General features: G+C 36.0%; 1 protein-coding gene across 2 annotated transcripts in view; it reads left to right on the top strand.

Annotated features, from left to right (window-relative positions):
* Positions 1–18,321, top strand: part of KLHL1 (kelch like family member 1) — a 518,247-nt gene that overhangs the window by 462,219 nt on the left and 37,707 nt on the right. For both annotated transcript variants that reach the window (XM_055542627.1, XM_055542626.1), the window contains one exon: positions 2,876–3,038. In XM_055542627.1, coding sequence (XP_055398602.1) covers positions 2,876–3,038 — 163 coding nt within the window. The remainder of the gene's footprint in view (positions 1–2,875; positions 3,039–18,321) is intronic.

Below are 18,321 nucleotides of genomic sequence, written 5' to 3'. Positions count from 1 at the left end.
AAATAAATGAAATTGAACTGATAGTATTGGTACAGAACCTACTTTCAAAATCAAGAGCAACTTCTCTCTTTCCATATCCAATACAAACTTGGACTTGGTAAGAAGTAGGCAGGTAAATAATTGACCAATCCTCCTGAAAACACTCTTCACTCATAATTTTCAAATACCAGAAGCTCTGAAAAATCCTCCAACCCATCTGAACATTTCCTCTCTGTCTCCTTTGTCCTTTTTTTTTTTCCTTATAATTGATACTGGGGCCACTCAAGACTTTGCTGCTGTGAATAATGTATTTATGAAATGAAGCAGGATCCTATGGTCCTTGATCCCTCCCATGTCCTCAGCCTGACTTTTGTCAAATAATAAGTTTAATCATAGAAGTGAAAGCATGCAAAACAAAGGAAAACAATCAAAGGAGACCAATAAAAATATTGTAGTCATTAAACATAATCAAAGACATTCAGCTCCTTCTGCAGGGCTATAGGTAATATTCTGAACCATATCTTTGAGTTATCTTAGAGATACTGAAACCTCCACCAGGTGGAGAATTTAACTACATGATGACCAGACTGTAGTCATGACATAAACTGCCACAATTCTGAGAACTGGCCTCAAGAAATGCAACAAAACAACCCTGGAACTGAAGACTAACTATATTTAAAGCAATCAAGATGATGCTGGTCAGACCACTGGTGACCAACTTCAAGACTGCTGTCAAAACTGACTGTGGTGTTTCAGCAAGTAACTCCCTCCTTCCACTTTAAAACTCTTGTTGGGATGAGGGTAGTAGGGTACTTGGACAGGCACCTCCCCTTCTCACCCTGTCTCTTGGTTGCTGACATTCAAATAAACCAAACTTTCCACCAACCTGGCCTTTTTGATGGCTTTTGAGCAGCAAGCACACAGAACCCTGGATTCTGTAACACTTTTTCTATTTTAATTGAGTATTTAATGACCATGTAAGTTCAATGAGGTCAGGGACTTTTTTTTATTCACCTATATTTTCTTGGCACTTTGGCAATAAGAAAAATTCCTAACACATAGTAGACATTCAATAAACAGTAGTTGAATAAGTTATTAATTCATGAATAGATTAAAAGTATCATTTTACTTTCACATCTGTGTTGAGACACAATTCTCCATGAGTCTTTCACATTTTTGCACAACTTTTAAACAAGACTGACTTCCCCTCCCCCAAATTTTTATAATAGAAAGACTAGTAAGATAAAGATAGTTCCTTTCTCCATAATAAAAGACAATCATACTTAAAAGCATGAAGAGAATGTCTCCTTCTGGAGCAATGGGTATATAAGTTTGTTGTCTGTTGTATATTACTTTGCTTCCAACTTCAAATTAACTTACAACCCATTGAATGTACAGATTTCATCTAACTATTGTCAAAGCAAAAAAAAAAAAAAAAAAAGATGTAATAGATAAACAAACAAGGAAGACTTTATTCAATACTATTGCAATAAGGAAAAGAGGCCAGAATTGGCCTAAAACAAAAGGGAGTGGAGGGAGTTTCTGAGAGCTGTAATGCATGGGTGGATCATAAGTAGTCTATGTTTGCAAATTGGCCTTATTTAAACAAAGGTAAATTGCATTTCCTATCTTCCAAACAAGAGGTAGACTTACAACTTGAAGCAAGGTGTCAGTTGAAGTTAAGCTCTTACTCTTGCACAGAAACTGGGAGATAAAAACACTAACTTTCTTGCTGATCATATTCCTAGGTTCTTGCGAAAAGAAAGTATGCGGCTGTAACACTGGCAATAGGCTTTTTAAAAGACTAACTTCTCAAAGGGACAGAAAACTTGCAATTTGCAATTACAAGTTGTTTAAAGTAAGTGTTTTAAGGAAAGTGAGGTCAGGGTTCTAGAGGCAGGAGAATCCTGTCTCAAGTCTGGTCAACATGAAGGAGATGTTAAAGTCCTCTTGGCATAACCAAGACTGGGAAATTGGGGCTTGGAGAACTGATAAAAAAAAAAAAAAATAAGTGTTGATACTCTGACTATTGCCACTGTTATGGTAATAACTATCTTTCTTCTATGACCCAGGAGCCTTGTGTCTTCTCTCAATATACATACTTTTGTGGCAGTTTAACTTGTCAGCTAGGAAATAGGGTAAGAATCACAGATACTTCAGAGTTCTTAACAATCAGACATTCCGCTTTGAACTTGTGGAAAATTCACCAGAATTCCCCTAATAGATAATGAGACCACTTCAGTAAATATAAACACAATATTTAAATACTTAGTGATTGTTTAACATTTAAGAAAATTCATCTAATATAGAAGTGAATTAACAGGAAAAAAACAGTGTGTAAAAGTTGTATATATCATCTATTGATGACTCATAAATAATTTAATTGCTTGTGTTTAATAATTTCAGCTTATACGAAAAGAGGCATTGTATTCTCTAAGCTTTAGATACATTTATTATGTCTTGACAGGGAGCCAAAACTTAGAGGCCCCTAACCTGAAAATCAAACTAATTATATTACACTGCTTAATGCAGTTTTGCTGAATGTAAATAAAAGTACTTTAAATTGCAGTGTACAAACAGTCTTCAAAAGTAGAGGCATAAGATGCATCATCTCTGACTTTTAGATTTTGAATCTTCATATGATCATAAATAAGAAAATATATTTTCCTTCATAAAGCATCTAGGTCATAATATTTTGATGGATTCCTTTATGTTTTCATGTGAATGAAATGGTTCAATTAATAGTGATTAGTTATGACCTCAGTGAAATCATTTGTTAGCTGATAGAGGCCATTCTGAATGACATAACAGCTGAAAAACAGCTTTTGTTGTTAATTTGATTTGAGAACCTCACTGTGTCATGATTCATTCACTTTTTCTCTCTCCTTTATTGCAGGTGTGACAGTACTGGAAGGCCCTATCTATGCTGTGGGAGGCCATGATGGCTGGAGTTATCTGAACACAGTGGAGAGGTGGGATCCTCAGAGTCAGCAGTGGACATTTGTAGCTAGCATGTCAATTGCCCGAAGCACAGTTGGGGTGGCAGCATTGAATGGCAAGTGAGTAGACTTTTTTTTTTTTTTAATCTGCAAAAAGATTTTGAGTGAATGTTCTTTTAAAATAACATTTAGCAAACTGCTTTAAAAAAACTTTTTTAAAAATTTAAGTTTTGATTTTTTTTAAGTTTAGTCTTCATGGATTATTGACAGTTCAAGAGTGTGTATTTTTCCGATTATCACTTCTTGTAAAATAAAACCAAACAAAAATAACAAAAATGACCAAAAGCCCCCCAAAACCCCAAAAATATATAGAACAGGGAATTTTACTCAATACTCTGTAATAATCTAAATGAGAAAAGAACTTGAAAAAGAAGATACATGTATGTCCATAAGTTAATCACTTTCTTGCATACCTGAAACTAATATTGCTAACTATTGTTGTTATGTAGTCGCTAAATTGTGTCTGACTCTTTTGAGACACCATGGACTGTAGCCCACCAAGCTCCTCTGTCCATGGGATTTCCCAGGAAAGAATAATGAAGTGGATTGCCATTTCCTTCTCTATGGGATCTTCCTGACCCAGGGATTAAACTCCAACATAAAATAAAAATTAAGAAGAATAGCCAAAAAAAAACTTGAAAACAAAACAAAACAAAAAACAACAAAAATCCTCAAATTTCTTAATCTTAATTGCTTGTTTAAAAGTATTAAATATATTTCATGAAAATTATGTCAACTGCATATTTTACCATTTCTGGTGAAATAGTCTAAGGAGACTTTTGAAAGACTACCAAAAGTTTGGTTCTTAATGTTTTTTACCTGATTGTATCAATCTCTCTACTTTTCTCCTTTTCCATTCCTATCACACTAAGTCAGGGATTTTAAAACTCAACACTGTTGATATTTTGAGTCAGATAGTTCTTTGTTGGCTATGAGGCTCGGCCCTGTGCATTACAATGTTTAGCAGTAGACTGGCTTCTATCCACTAGATACCAGCTGTACCCAACCTGCCCAATGTGATAACCAAAAGAAGTCTCCAAATATTGCCTAATATATCCTCTGGGGTGGCAAAATACACTCCCTCTCACTATCTAAGAAACTCTGCCCTAAACAAAGATAACACCTCTGGCAGGGACTACAGCAGAAGTTTCCAGTCTCCTTCCTTCTCTTCCCCCTAAAGTCCATTTGCTAATGCAGCCAGAGCTGCTTTAGAAATACAAATAACATATCAGTTCTCTTCAAGAACGTCTTAAAATTAGAATACAATGCCTATCTCTACCTAAAGTCATCCACTGGATCTTGTTTCTGCCTACTCTACATTTTTTCCTCAATACATCAGCCAAATTGCCCTTTCATCTTTGCTTCAAATACAGCAACTCTAATCCCACTCAATCCCTTTGAGTGTACTTTTTTTTTTTTTTTGCCTAAATGCTATTCCTTACAATTTTCACATGCTTGGCCTTTTATCATTGCTCAAATTTAATCTCAAATTCTGTCCAAATAGACAGTTATTTACTCTTACTCTTATTTAAAATAGACCACCCTGGACACTATCCCAAATTGTTTGCAGTTCATTAAATTACATATGCTATTGTTTTCTATTTTTACTAGGTATACATGGTCAATAAATCTTGGTATCTGTCTACAACATTCCTTATTGTATCCTTAGGCATAATGCACATTCAATCTATTTACTGAATAAGTGTTGAAAGAATTTACACATCCAATTAAGTAATAACTTTTGAGAATTTAATTACCTTTGACAAATTTTTCCTAAATATGTGTAAGTATCTATGAAGTTATTATTATATCCCACTGTTAAAATATAAATAAACTGCTTCTTGCAGCTAAATTGCACATACATGCATTCTTTGGCTTTAAAAACTCTAGGAAATTCACATTTTAATGGCTATACAGTAATTTATTTTATGCCAAAAAATTCCCACAAAAACACACAAAACGTGATAAATGTAAGCTAACACTATAAATTTAAGTAACTAGTACTGATCTGAAATAAGCAGACTGCCAAATATGACTGCAGCAAAGGCAGGTTTATTCAGAATTAGCACAGAATTGCAATTTTGGATCTACAATAATGGTGAGTATATGCATGTCCCAAAGTGTAAGAGGAAGAGAAAGATTTTATAGAGAAAAAGGAAGTTGAGAAGGTTAGAGTAAACACAGAGTGTTTTTTTCCCTGGCTTAGTTGTTTTCATGAAAAAGAAGATTCTTTCTGTTGTGTGTGTATTGAGTCATGTCTAACTCTTTGTGACGCCATGGACTGTAGCTTGCCAGGCTTCTCTGTTCATGGGATTCTCCAGGCAAGAATAATGGATCTGGTTGCCCATTTCCTACTTCAGGGCATCTTCCTAACCCAGGGATGGAACACGTATCTCTTGCATCTCCTGCATATGGGAAGCCTTTCTTCCTGTTGGGCTCTGCTATTATCATAGGGTGTAAGAGTTCCCCATTTCGATCTCTCAGTTGTCTTTAATTGAGTTTTCTGTTTACAAATTATTTACACTAGTCTCTGACTTTTAATATCCAAAATATCTGCTGCTGCTGCTGCTGCTAAGTCGCTTCAATTGTGTCCGACTCTGTACAACCCCATAGTCGGCAGCCCAACAGGCTCCCTCGACCCTGGCATCCTCCAGGCAAGAATACTGGAGTGGGTTGCCATTTCCTTCTCTAATGCATGAAAGTGAAAAGTGAAAGTGAAAGTGAAGTCGTGTCCGACTCCTAGTGATACCATGGACTGCAGTCTACCAGGTTCCTCTCTCCATGGGATTTGCCAGGCAAAAGTACTGGAGTAGGTTGTCACTGCTTTCTCTGATCCAAAATATCTAAATATATCTAAAACACATATCTACAGTGATTTGTGTCTAAAACAATCCCCCAAATTTAGATATTATACATGAAAATATACACTGAATACCATTAGATATAAACTTTTGGGCACCTTCCTAACTGTACCCTTAGGAAGAATTTCTACAAAGTGAATTGCAAGACAATTGGGACTGAAATGTTTTCTAGCTTCAAAGGACTATTTTTTTTTTTTATTTTTAAACTTTACATAATTGTATTAGTTTTGCCAAATATCAAAATGAATCCGCCACAGGTATACATGTGTTCCCCATCCTGAACCCTCTTCCCTCCTCCCTCCCCATACCATCCCTCTGGGTCATCCCAGTGCACCAGCCCCAAGCATCCAGCATTGTGCATCGAACCTCGACTGGCAACTCATTTCATACATGATATTTTAATTTAAACTTTGTCCCTGGTGCATGCATACATGCTGTAGCTTCAGTCATGTCCAACTCTTTGTGACCCCAAGGACTGTAGCCCACCAGGCTCCTCTGTCCATGCAATTCTCCAGGCAAAAATACTGGAGTGGGCTACCATTCCCTTCTCCAGGGTATCTTCCCTACTCAGGGATCGAACTGATATCTCTTATGTCTCTTGCATTGGCAGGACAGTTCTTTAGCACTAGCACCACCTGGGGAGCCCTGTCTTTCCTAGGAGTCACCAAAATGCTTTTTCAATAGTATCATGCAAAAAATGTCTTGCATCCTGACTGATAACTTATTATCATGATTTGCTTTGAAAAATAATTGTTTTAAAAGCAAAATGTTTTTATTAGTGTGAGGCTAAGTTTGAGTAAACTGCTCATTCTATTTCATCAGATGTGTGTATATGTATTACAGAACTACTTTCATCAATATTAACATATTATGTCCATTTATGATTTTAATTGCATATATTTTGGACTCTCAAATTTCATATTTATATATTTATCAATCTGTGATTTCCTCAGGCTTAGGATTCAGTTTTCATTTAGGTTTATTGTGCACTTAAAATTAGGACTTCCTGGTAAAGAATCTGCTTGCAATGGTAAAGATCTATTGGTAAAAATGGTAAAGAACATGACTGCAATGCAGGAGACTCATGTTTGATCTCTGGAGTGGGAAGATTCTCTGGAGAAGAGAATGGCTGCCCACTCCAATATTCTTGCCTGGAGAATTCCATGCACAGAGGAGTCTGATGGGCTAGAGTCCATGAGGTCACAGAGCCAGACATGACTGATCAACTAACATTTTAAAAGTAAATTCTTGATATTTGGCAAAACTAATACAATTATGTAAAGTTTAAAAATAAAATAAAATTAAAAAAAATAAAAGTAAATTCTTACTGTCATATATACTTCCTGAGAATCCATTAAGGAATTTGCCTAGAAATAAATATTTCCAGAGTACTTAGAGAAAATGTTAGATCTATACATTTGAAATTTTTCATTTGATAATACAACCTTACTTTTATATCTTAAAATTAGTCTCTATTTATTTTGTGCATGGGTTTATGCTCTGCCACTCAGCTTTGTCTTACTCTTTGTGATCCCATGGCCTGTAGCCTGCCAGACTCTTCTGTCAATGGAATTTTCCAGACAAGAATACTGGAGTGGGTTGTCATTTCCTACTTCAAGGGATCTTCCCAATCCAGGGATAGAATTCACCTCTCTTGCATCTCCTGCATTAATAGGTGGATTCTTTACCAGTGTTCCACCTGGCAAGCCCCAATGTAGCTTAGCAGTTTTAATTTGAGTATAGGTTTAATATTATGCTTTCTGAGCTTTATTCACATTTGTTTGTATTTTTGAACATTGCAGATATTATATTTTGGTTTACATATTAGTATGTATTAATTATGCATTTAATAGTGCAGTAGAGAAGAAAGTTTAAGTATTTATGTTTATAGTAACCACCTTACTAAAATGCACATGTCAGTTATATTTCAATTTATATATATTTTCAAAATATATATATTTTTCAATTTATAATGATAGATTTTCTAGGAAGATAAACATGGTAAACTGAATGCAAATGAAATTTTTTATTTCTTAATATGTATGCTTGTCTTCTTTTTAATGAATTCCTTTTATTTTTAGAATAACAACATAAATATTAATATCAGACAACCTCAACTGTCTTTTAATTGGGAAAACTTTAATACTTTGCTGTTTGTGTGACATTAATTGTTATTTAGGATACTTATACCAAGTGATTTTAAGGACCAGATCTTATTATTGTCTATAATTTCATTAATGGAAATTTTACTTAAAAAATCATATTTGGTATGATGTTTTATTAAATTTTCTTAAAATGTATAAAATTATGTTTTATTATGGTAATGTAAATAAATATCATGACTGTAAATCATTATTATATGCACAGAATAAAACCAACTCATCCTTTTTTAATTATTCATTTAATATTTTGCTGCATTCTATAGTCTATTTTTTATCTGTTTGGTCTACATGGACTAATGGTTTTGAGAATCAATTTCCTAACATTTTCCATATGATATGGAGCTTTTCTTATAGATTGAGAGGCTTACTATAATATATCTGTTATGTTTCTACAAACATGAGAAGTATAAATATTTGAGCATGAGAAATGATAGAAAATATATATATATATTCCATTTAAAAGTTATATTTTACTGAGATTCTAATATTTAAAAGAAAGCAGTTTTATATTACTTCCAATCCTACGACTAATAAAGTAATTGATTGTGTGTTGTTATATCTACTTTTGTACTGTTATTATCTTCCTAGTTTCTTATATTTAGGAGTTAACATTATTATTCATTTTGTCTTAGGTTTTCTCAGTGTCATTATTCTGTTTTTGTTTCTCTTTTTAATCAAATATGTGCATAGAATGAAGCTCAACTTGTTTTTCCTCTTGTTTTCTTATTCATTAATTTGAACTTGGCTTGTTGTTGTTCAGTTTCTGTCTCACTCATTGAGACCCCATGGACTCAGACACCAGGCTTCTCTATCCTTTATTGGCTCCTGGAGTTTGCTCAAATTCATGTCCATTGAGTCTGTGATGCCATCCAAACACCTCATCCTCAGTCATCCCCTTCTCCTATTGCCCTCAATCTTTCCTAGAAACAGTCTTTTCCAATGAGTCAGCTCTTTGCATCAGGTGGCCAAAGTATTGGAGTTTAAGCTTCAGCATTAGTCCTTCCAATGAATATTTAGGGTTGATTTCCTTTTAAATTGACTGGTCTGATCTCTTTACTGTCCAGGGGACTCTCAAGAGTCTTCTTGAGCACCACAATTTTTCTCTATGGTCTCAGCTTTCTTTATGGTCCAACTCTCACATCCATACATGACTGCTGGAAAACCATAGCTTTGACTCTACAGACCTCTGTCAGCAAAGTAATGTCTTTGCTTTGATAAGATAAATATGTCTATATTTGTCATAACTTTTCTTCCAAGAAGCAAGCAGCTTTTAATTTCATGGCTGCAGCCACTATCCACAGTTATTTTCTTGGAGCCCAAGAAAATAAAATCTGGCACTATTTCCACTTTTTACCCAACTATTTGTCATGAAGTACAGGGACTAGATGCCATGATCTTAGTTTTTTGAATGTTGAGTTTTAAGGCAGCTCTTAAACTCTCCTCTAACACCCTCTTCAAGAGGCTCTTTAGTTCCTCTTTGCTTTCTGCCATTAGAATGGTATCATCTGCATAACTGAGGCTGTTGATGTTTATCCCAGCAATCTTGATTCCAGGTAGTGATTCATCCAGCCCAGCATTTCACATGATGTGCTCTGCACAGAAGGTAAATAAGCAGGGTGACAATATACAGCTCTGATGCACTCCTTTTTCAATTTTGAACCAATTTGTTGTTCCATGTCCAGTTCTAACTATTTCTTGTCCTGAATACAAGTTTCTCAGGAGGCAAGTAAGTTGGCTTGATATTCCCATCTCTTTAAAAATTCTCCAGTTTGTTGTGATCCACACAAAGAATTTCATATAGTAAATGAAGCAGAAATAGATGTTTTTTTCTGTAATTTCTTTGCTTTTTCTATGATCCAATGGATGTTGGCAATTTGATTTCCAGTTCTTCTGCCTTTTTTAAATCCAGCTTGTACATCTGCAGCTCTAGGTTCACATACTGCTGAAGCCTAGCTTGCAGGATTTTGAGCATTAACTTGCTAGCATGTGCTTAATTTTATTTATTTTGTCTTGAAATTCAGAATTTCACAAAATAGTATTAATAATTGTATTGTAGTTTGTTTTGCCTTAGCATAACAAAATTGTCATTTTAATAGTTTCCACTTCTTGCTTATTAATGATAGTGCTGCTGTGAGCATCTTCAAATATATATGTCCTTTGTGAGCATGTATATACAATTTAGCTGGGTTTGGACACGGAACAGCAATTGCTAGGTTATCCAGCACACTTGTGTTTAATAAATTTTATACGGTTTATTCTATTCTAGTGGATAATATTCAATTAATGACTAAGATTGAACACTTTTTTATGTACTTATCTGTTTTGTTTTGTTTTTGACTAAAATATATGCTTAAGTGTTTTTCCTGTTTCCATGGGAGGATTTTCTTTATTTTTTCTTTCATTTTGCTTTGTAGAGTTCTTCATGTGTTCTAGAAATTACTTCTAGGTAAATGCATCTTACTTTATTATTAGTAGTATATTACTACTACTACTATTTTCTAGGAGGGATATGTTGATTATATAATTTATTAGACCTTATATGTATATTAAACTTTCCTATGTCTTCACTCATTTGTTGTAAATTGGTTTGACTAGTTTAATGTCAAAGCCATGTATCGTTAAACAGTGATTACTAATCTGCTGCAATTTTTTTTTATTATTATTAGCTAGATGTGTGATAAGTCCAGAAGTTTTTCACCTTTAATGTGTTTTTAAATTTCAGACTTGCATTCTTACAAAGATTTTTTTCTATCAGTTAAGGTACAGTCAAGTGACAGAAACTACAATAGTCACTTATCAGTTATTCTACATAAAGATAATCTAATATAAGTATTTGTTAAGTAGATATAAAAATTAACTAAAGAACACTATGGGCTTTCCTGGTAGCTCAGAGGGTAAGGCGTCTGCCTGTAATGCAGGAGACCTGGGTTTGATCCCTGGATCAGGAAGATACCCTGGAGAAGGAAATGACAACCCACTCTGGTACTCTTGCCTGGAAAATCCCACAGACGGAGAAGCCTGGTAGGCTACAGCCCATGGGGTCACAAAAAGTTGAACACGACTAAGCGACTTCACTTTCTTTCAAAGAACACTATACCGTACTGTATCAACTAAAGGAAACAGCTATTGTCCCTAGTATTGGAAAATTAAGAGGGGATTGTAATTATTAAGATTTAGAAAATCAGAGATGAATTTCTGATAATTTCTTAAATTAAGACATTTTCTTAAATTAAGATTTAGAAAATCAAATTTAGAAAAACTTGTGCAGCTGAAATCCAGACATTTGTGATTAGATCCCTGCTCAGCTAGAGCTGGTATCTCTGATGTGAAAGAGGGGTTCCTTGGCCTCTGATCTGGAGTTCTGAGGAGGTGGTGGTGCCAGTCTGCTGCTACTGATAGTTCTGAGTCTCAATAAGGCTGATATTAAGTTTTTAAAAATGGCAATTGAATGAAACTGGATGCAAAAAGAAAGATGGGGCGACACTCACAGGACTGGGAAACAAGCAAAAAGGAGCAAGACCCTTCCTCTTCTAGCACCTTTCAATCTCCCTCTAGCACCTGTTCATTGTCACATCTAAAAGAGGGAAGGAACCAGGTGGCAAGACAGAAAAGTGGTTCACTAAGTTTCAGTCCCTACATCAAAAAGCAGAGTACAGAATAGAGAATGTGGGGCTGAGAGATAGTAGTTTACCTTCTGTCATATTCTTCTCCAATTTTATTTTTTTTTAATTTTATATATATATATTTTATTTTATTTTTTAACTTTACAATATTGTATTGGTTTTGCCATATATTCCATTTTAAAATGTTTACCAGGGTACAACCTGATAGCTGCCTTTCATTCTTTTAACTTGGTATTTGGAAATTCATTTGAATAATCTCAATCATGTCTTTATTTGACTGAGGAAGGTTTTATCTACTGAGGATTAGTTTTTGTTTGTTTTATTCTTTTTCCATTATTCTAGTCCTTTGGTTTTGGGATATATATTTTAGTATATATTTATGTTAATGGTTATGTGTAGTTTTGAGCACTGATTTCTTTTCCATAAGCACATTTCTTTCCCAGTGATTTTATTTCTTTTCCACTTAACTTGGGAAAATGATTCTATATTTCATATTTAATTTTTGCCATTTTGTGAATTTTACTGTTGCCAATGCAGACACATTTTTTTTTTCATTTTAATTTTCCTTATGTGATACCTTTTGATATCTCTGTTTCTGGACTCATATTCATCTTATTTCAATTAGGTATGTTTTCTTATTGTTTTTCTTAAAAATATCTTATATTTCCAAATCTATATATTATAAATTTTTTTTGAGAGCACATTTAGTGACTTTCTTACCACTTATATCAATGATAATAGATTCATTTCTTGTATCCTTCAGAAAATAGGTATCTCACAGCAACTTTGCTTGAGATGAGAATATCTGCACTTCATTATATTATTCATTTGTTACTTTTTTCTTTGAGCAGAAGACACACATATGCACACACAAAACACACATATGTCATTTTAAAGTTTAATACATTATTTATCTTGTTCTAGTGGTCAGGATCTAGTGTTAGTCGATGAGTGTGTCTGACTCTTTGCAACCCCATAGACTGTGTAGCCCACAAGGCACCTCTGTCCATGGGATTCTCCAAGCAAGAAAACTCAAGTGGGCTTAAAACATTAAAATGACATCTGTGTGCTTTGTGTGTGTGTATGTGTGTCTTCTCATCTATCTACCTATCTCTACCTGTCTATGTGTGTGTGTGTGTGTGTGTGTGTTATTATATATCCAAACTTAAATAGGAATAAATGGGATAAAATTTTTAATAAATAAAATACTTAGCAAATAACCTTTTCATAAAATTTTACATTTTATTATAATTATAATAACTGTTTATCCAATTTCCTCCCTTTTAAATCAACTACACAGGAATTAATTATTTGTGTTTTTGTGTGGTCCTTGAGATCTTGGAAGTAGAACAGTGAGTGCTCCTGAAGAGAGAGATTGTTTCCCTGCCCAGAGATTGGACCTAGGTAGCTTGGATGAAAACCAGGAATATTAACCACTAGACCACCAGGGGCTAGAGGCTAGAAGTAAAGTGGCCCTGGATCTTTCCCTGGTTTGAAAGCAAGAATGTTTCAAAGAGGCAAAAATTGTAAAAAAAAAAAAAAAAAAAAAAAAAAAAAAAAGGTACAAAGTTTATTATTAGAGACACAGCACAGTGTATAGGAGAGCATACAGAAAAGCAATTTGTTTAAGTCAGAAGCTAGGCAGAAATACACAATCAGAGAGAAAGGGTATGAAGTTCTTCTCTAATGAAGAGGAGCACAATGAGTCAGAAACTTTGTACTATATACATGTTACAAAGCACAAGTTCATGTGCTCAAGGCACAATGAAGCCAAATCAAAACATTGGAGTTTGGAGGAGAGAAATGTTTAATGCAGGGCTGTGCAAGGGGATAGGTGGCTCATTCTAAGCCCAAAGCCTTGAATTCCCTGATGGATTTCAGCAAGATAGTTTTAAAGGCAAAGTGAAGGAGGGGTAAGTTTGGTTGTTTCAAAATTCTTAGTGTTGACATGCTTTTTTCCTGCAGCTGTCCATGGATGTCAAACCACTATGTTCCTATAAACTTCCAAGTCAAATGTTATTATCTGTTCTGCAACTTTTTATCTCTACATGAATGGAAATGTCAACTCAGTTTATTTATCTTCCTCTATTCTTGCCTCATCACAGCAAAGATTTGGAACAAAGGACTAAAGTTTAAAGCAAGAGACAAGTTACAGCTCAGTTACAGCTCAAGTAGACAGATCTTCCAAGACATGGGAGTGGGGCAACCCTGAATGAGTTCTGATGACTGCTTGACTTTCTTTTTTACTTCCTGTCTCCTCCTCTTGGTTGTGCTCTGTTCAAAATAGGGCTTCTACTCACTACCAATCAGGAAAGGGAATGAAAATTGGCATATACTTAAGGCTGACTGACAGTTGCAAGTTACATAAAAGCAGGCTCTGTTGCACATGTCTTCCATAATTCAGTCTTCTATAATCAGATGTATGTTCAGTTCAGTTCAGTTCAGTCGTTTAGTCATGTCTGACTCTTCGTGACCCAATGGACCACAGAATGCCAGGCCTCCTTTCCATCAACAACTCCAGGAGTTTATTCAAACTCATCTCCATTGAGTCGGTGATGCCATCCAACCATCTCATCCTCTGTTGTCCCCTTCTCCTCCTGCCTTCAATCTTTCCAAGTATCAGGGGTTTTTCAGATGAGTTAGCTCTTCACATCAGGTGGCCAAAGTATTGGAGTTTCAACTTCAGCATCATCCTTCCAATGAACACTCAGGACTGATCTCTTTTAGGATGGACTGCTTGGACCTCCTTGGAGTCCAAGGGACTCTCAAGAGTCTTCACCAGAACTCCAGTTCAAAACCATCAATTCTTCAGTGCTCAGCTTTCTTTATAGTTTAACTCTCACATCCATACATGACTACTGGAAAAACCATATCCTTGATGAGACAGACTTTTGTTGGCAAATTATTGTCTCTGCTTTTTATTATGCTGTCTAAGTTGGTCACGACTTTCCTTTCAAGGAATAAGCATCTTTTAATTTCATAGCTGTTATTATCATCTGCAATAATTTTGGAGCCCCCCAAAATAAAGTCAGCCACTGTTTACACTTTTTCCCCATCTATTTGCTATGAAGTGATGGGTCCGGATGCCTTAGTTTTCTGAATGTTGAATTTTAAGCTAACATTTTCACTCAACACTTTCACTTTCATCAAGAGACGCTTCTTCACTTTCTGCCATAAGCATAGTGTCATCTGCATATATGAGGTTATTGATATTTCTCCTAGCAATCTTGATTCCAGGTTGTACTTCATCCAGCCCAACGTTCCTCATGATGTACTCTGCATGTAAGTTAAATAAGCAGGGTGACAATATACAGCCTTGATGTACTCCTTTTCCTATTTTCAACAAGTCTGTTGTTCCATGTCCAGTTCTAACTGTTGCTTCTGACCTGCATACAGGTTTCTCAAGAGGCAGGTCAGGTGGTCTGGTATTCCCATCTCTTTAAGAATGTTCCACAGTTTATTGTGAGCCACAGAGTCAAAGGTGTTGGCATAGTCAATAAAGCAGTAATAGAGGTTTTTCTGAAACTGTATGCTTTTTCAATGTTCCAGTGGATGTAGGCAATTTGATCTCTGGTTCTTCTGCATTTTCTAAAACCAGCTTGAACATCTGGAAGTTCACAGTTCATATACTCTTGAAGCCTGGCTTGGAGAATTTTAAGCATTACTTTGCTAGCGAGTGAGATGAGTGAAATTGTGTGGTAGTTTGAGCATTCTTTGTCATTGCCTTTCTTTGGTATTGAAATGAAAACTGACCTTCCCAGTCCTGTGGCCACTGCTGAGTTTTCCAAATTTGCTCACATTTTGAGTGCAGCACTTTCACAGCATCATCTTTTATGATTTGAAACAGGTCAACTGGAATTCCATCACCTCCACTAGCTTTGTTTGTAATGATGCTTCCTAAGTCCCACTTGACTTCACACTCCAGGTCTGGCTCTAGGTGAGTGATCACACCATCATGATTAACTGGGTCATGAAGATCTTTTTTGTACAAATCTTCTGTGTATTCTTGCCACCTCTTCTTAGTATCTTCTGCTTCTGTTAGGTCCCTACAGAAGCAGGGACCTTTTCTGTCCTTTTTTAAGCCCATCTTTGCATGAAATATTCCTTTGATATCTCTAATATTCTTGAAGAAATCTCTAGTCTTTCCTAGTCTTTAGGTTTCCTCTATTTCTTTGCACTGATCACTGAGGAGGGCTTTCATATCTCTCCTTGCTATTCTTTGGAACTCTGCATTCAAATGGGTATGTCTTTCCTTTTCTCCTTTGCCTTTCACTTATCTTCTTTCACAGCTATTTGTAAAGCCTTCTCAGAGAGCCATTTTTTTTTTCTTTGCCTTTCTTTTTCTTGGGGATGTTCTTGATCCCTGTCACCTGTACAATGTCCCAAATCTCTGTCCATAGTTCATCAGGCACTCTTTCTATCAAATCTAGCCTGTTAAATCTATATCTCACTTCCACTGTATAATCATAAGGGATTTGAGTTAGGTTCATACCTGAATGGTCTAGTGGTTTTCCCTACTTTCTTCAATTTCAGTCTGGATTTGGCAATAAGGAGTTCACGATCTGAGTCACAGTCAGCTCCCAGTCTTATTTTTGCTGACTGTATAGAGCTTCTCCATCTTTGGCTGCAAAGGATATATTCAATCTGATTTCAGTGTTGGCCATTTCATTATGTCCATGTGTAGAGATGTCTGTATGTATAAAATATTTATGAATCCTTAAGCAGCTTCTAGCTGCCTATGGTTACTTGAAGAAGCCCCTGTAGTTAGTTTGTATCCACAGTGTGTCTAGGGCGCATGCGCAGTAGTTGGAAAAGTCTGTTGTTATTTTTATAGCATATCTGTGAGCTCTCCTGGACATGTTTGGGATAGGATTTCGATATCAGCTTGCATCCTTTTCAGCTAGATCAGATCAGATCAGATCAGTTGCTCAGTCATGTCCGACTCTTTGCGACCCCATGAATCACAGCACGCCAGGCCTCCCTGTCCATCACCAATTCCCAGAGTTCACTCAGACTCACGTCCATCAAGTCAGTGATGCCATCCAGCCATCTCATCCTCTGTCTCCCCCTTCTCCTCTTGCCCCCAATCCCTCCCAGCATCAGAGTCCTTTCCAATGAGTCAACTCTTTGCATGAGGTGGCCAAAGTACTGGAGTTTCAGCTTTAGCATCATTCCTTCCAAAGAAATCCCACAGCTGATCTCCTTCAGAATGGACTGGTTGGATCTTCTTGCAGTCCAAGGGATTCTCAAGAGTCTTCTCCAACACCACACTTCAAAAGCATCAATTCTCCGGTGCTCAGTCTTCTTCACAGTCCAACTCTCACATCCATACATGACCACAGGAAAAACCATAGCCTTGACTAGATGGACCTTTGTTGGCAAAGTAATGTCTCTGCTTTTCAATATGCTATCTAGGTTGGTCATAACTTTCTTTCCAAGGATTAAGCATCTTTTAATTTCATGGCTGCAGTCACCATCTGTAGTGATTTTGGAGCCCAGAAAAATAAAGTCTGACACTGTTTCCACTGTTTCCCCATGTATTTCCCATGAAGTGATGGGACCAGATGCCATGATCTTCATTTTCTGAATGTTGAACTTTAAGCCAACTTTTTCACTCTCCACTTTCACTTTCATCTAATCCACCCCTTTTTGCTCATGCTTAACTTCCTACCTAACAGGAAAATGTTATACTCTTAAAGGTCAGAGCCTTGAAAGTGGGTATCCGGTATATTTCAGGCTGTGGGTAACACTCTGAACTTAAAGCAAAAGCCATAGGATGCAAAGGTTAAAGTAAAATAAAGAGATTTAATATGGAGTCAGATTCATTCTCCGTATTACAATCAGTTTGTATTAAAATTGTATTATCTTAGATTAACACATTTAAAAAAACAGCTTGTTTTCTTGGTCTTATTGAGGGGTGTTAATAGGTTTAGGAGGTTTTTGAATTGCCTCTGGAAGAAATAACTTCTAAACTGGGATGTGAGTGACTTATCAGATTGGCAGAAAATTAGGAAGTATTGCAATGAGAAGGAACAAGCTGTGTCCAGTTCCTGAGTATGAAATGCAGACAAAAGAAGAAAATTTTAGGTTTGGCTGGAATATAATGAGAAAGAGTGGTCCCCCAAAATTGGAGATGATGGCAGCCTTCATGTCATATAGCCATATGGCCATGATAAAGATATAAAATGTTTAAAAAGAGAAGTAATATGGTTGCTTTTTATTCTGTTATTTTTGGCTGTGAGGCATGTGTGGGGGGTTCTTAGCTCCTCACCTGGGGATTGAACCTGTATCCTCTGTATTAGTAGGCAAAGTCTTAACCACTGAACCACTTAAAATTCTCCAAGCCAGGCTTCAGCAGTAGGTAAACTGTGAACTTCCAGATCTTCAAGCTGGTTTTAGAAAAGGCAGAGGAACGAGAGATCAAATGCCAGCATGTTCTGGATCATGGAAAAAGCAAGAAAGTTCCAGAAAAACATCTATTTCTGCTTTATTGACTATGCCAAAGCCTTTGACTGTGTGGATCACAAGAAACTGTGGAAAATTCTGAAAGAGATGGAATACCAGACCACCTGACCTGCCTCTTGAGAAATCTGTATGCAGGTCAGGAAGCAACAGTTAGAACTGGACATGGTACAATAGACTGCTTCCAAATAGGAAAAGGAGTACGTCAAGGCTGTATATGTCACCCTGCTTATTT

The sequence above is a fragment of the Bubalus kerabau genome, chromosome 12 (genome assembly GCF_029407905.1).
Source record: "Bubalus kerabau isolate K-KA32 ecotype Philippines breed swamp buffalo chromosome 12, PCC_UOA_SB_1v2, whole genome shotgun sequence".
NCBI lineage: Eukaryota > Metazoa > Chordata > Mammalia > Artiodactyla > Bovidae > Bubalus > Bubalus kerabau.
This window is presented reverse-complemented; position numbering and strand designations above follow the sequence as displayed.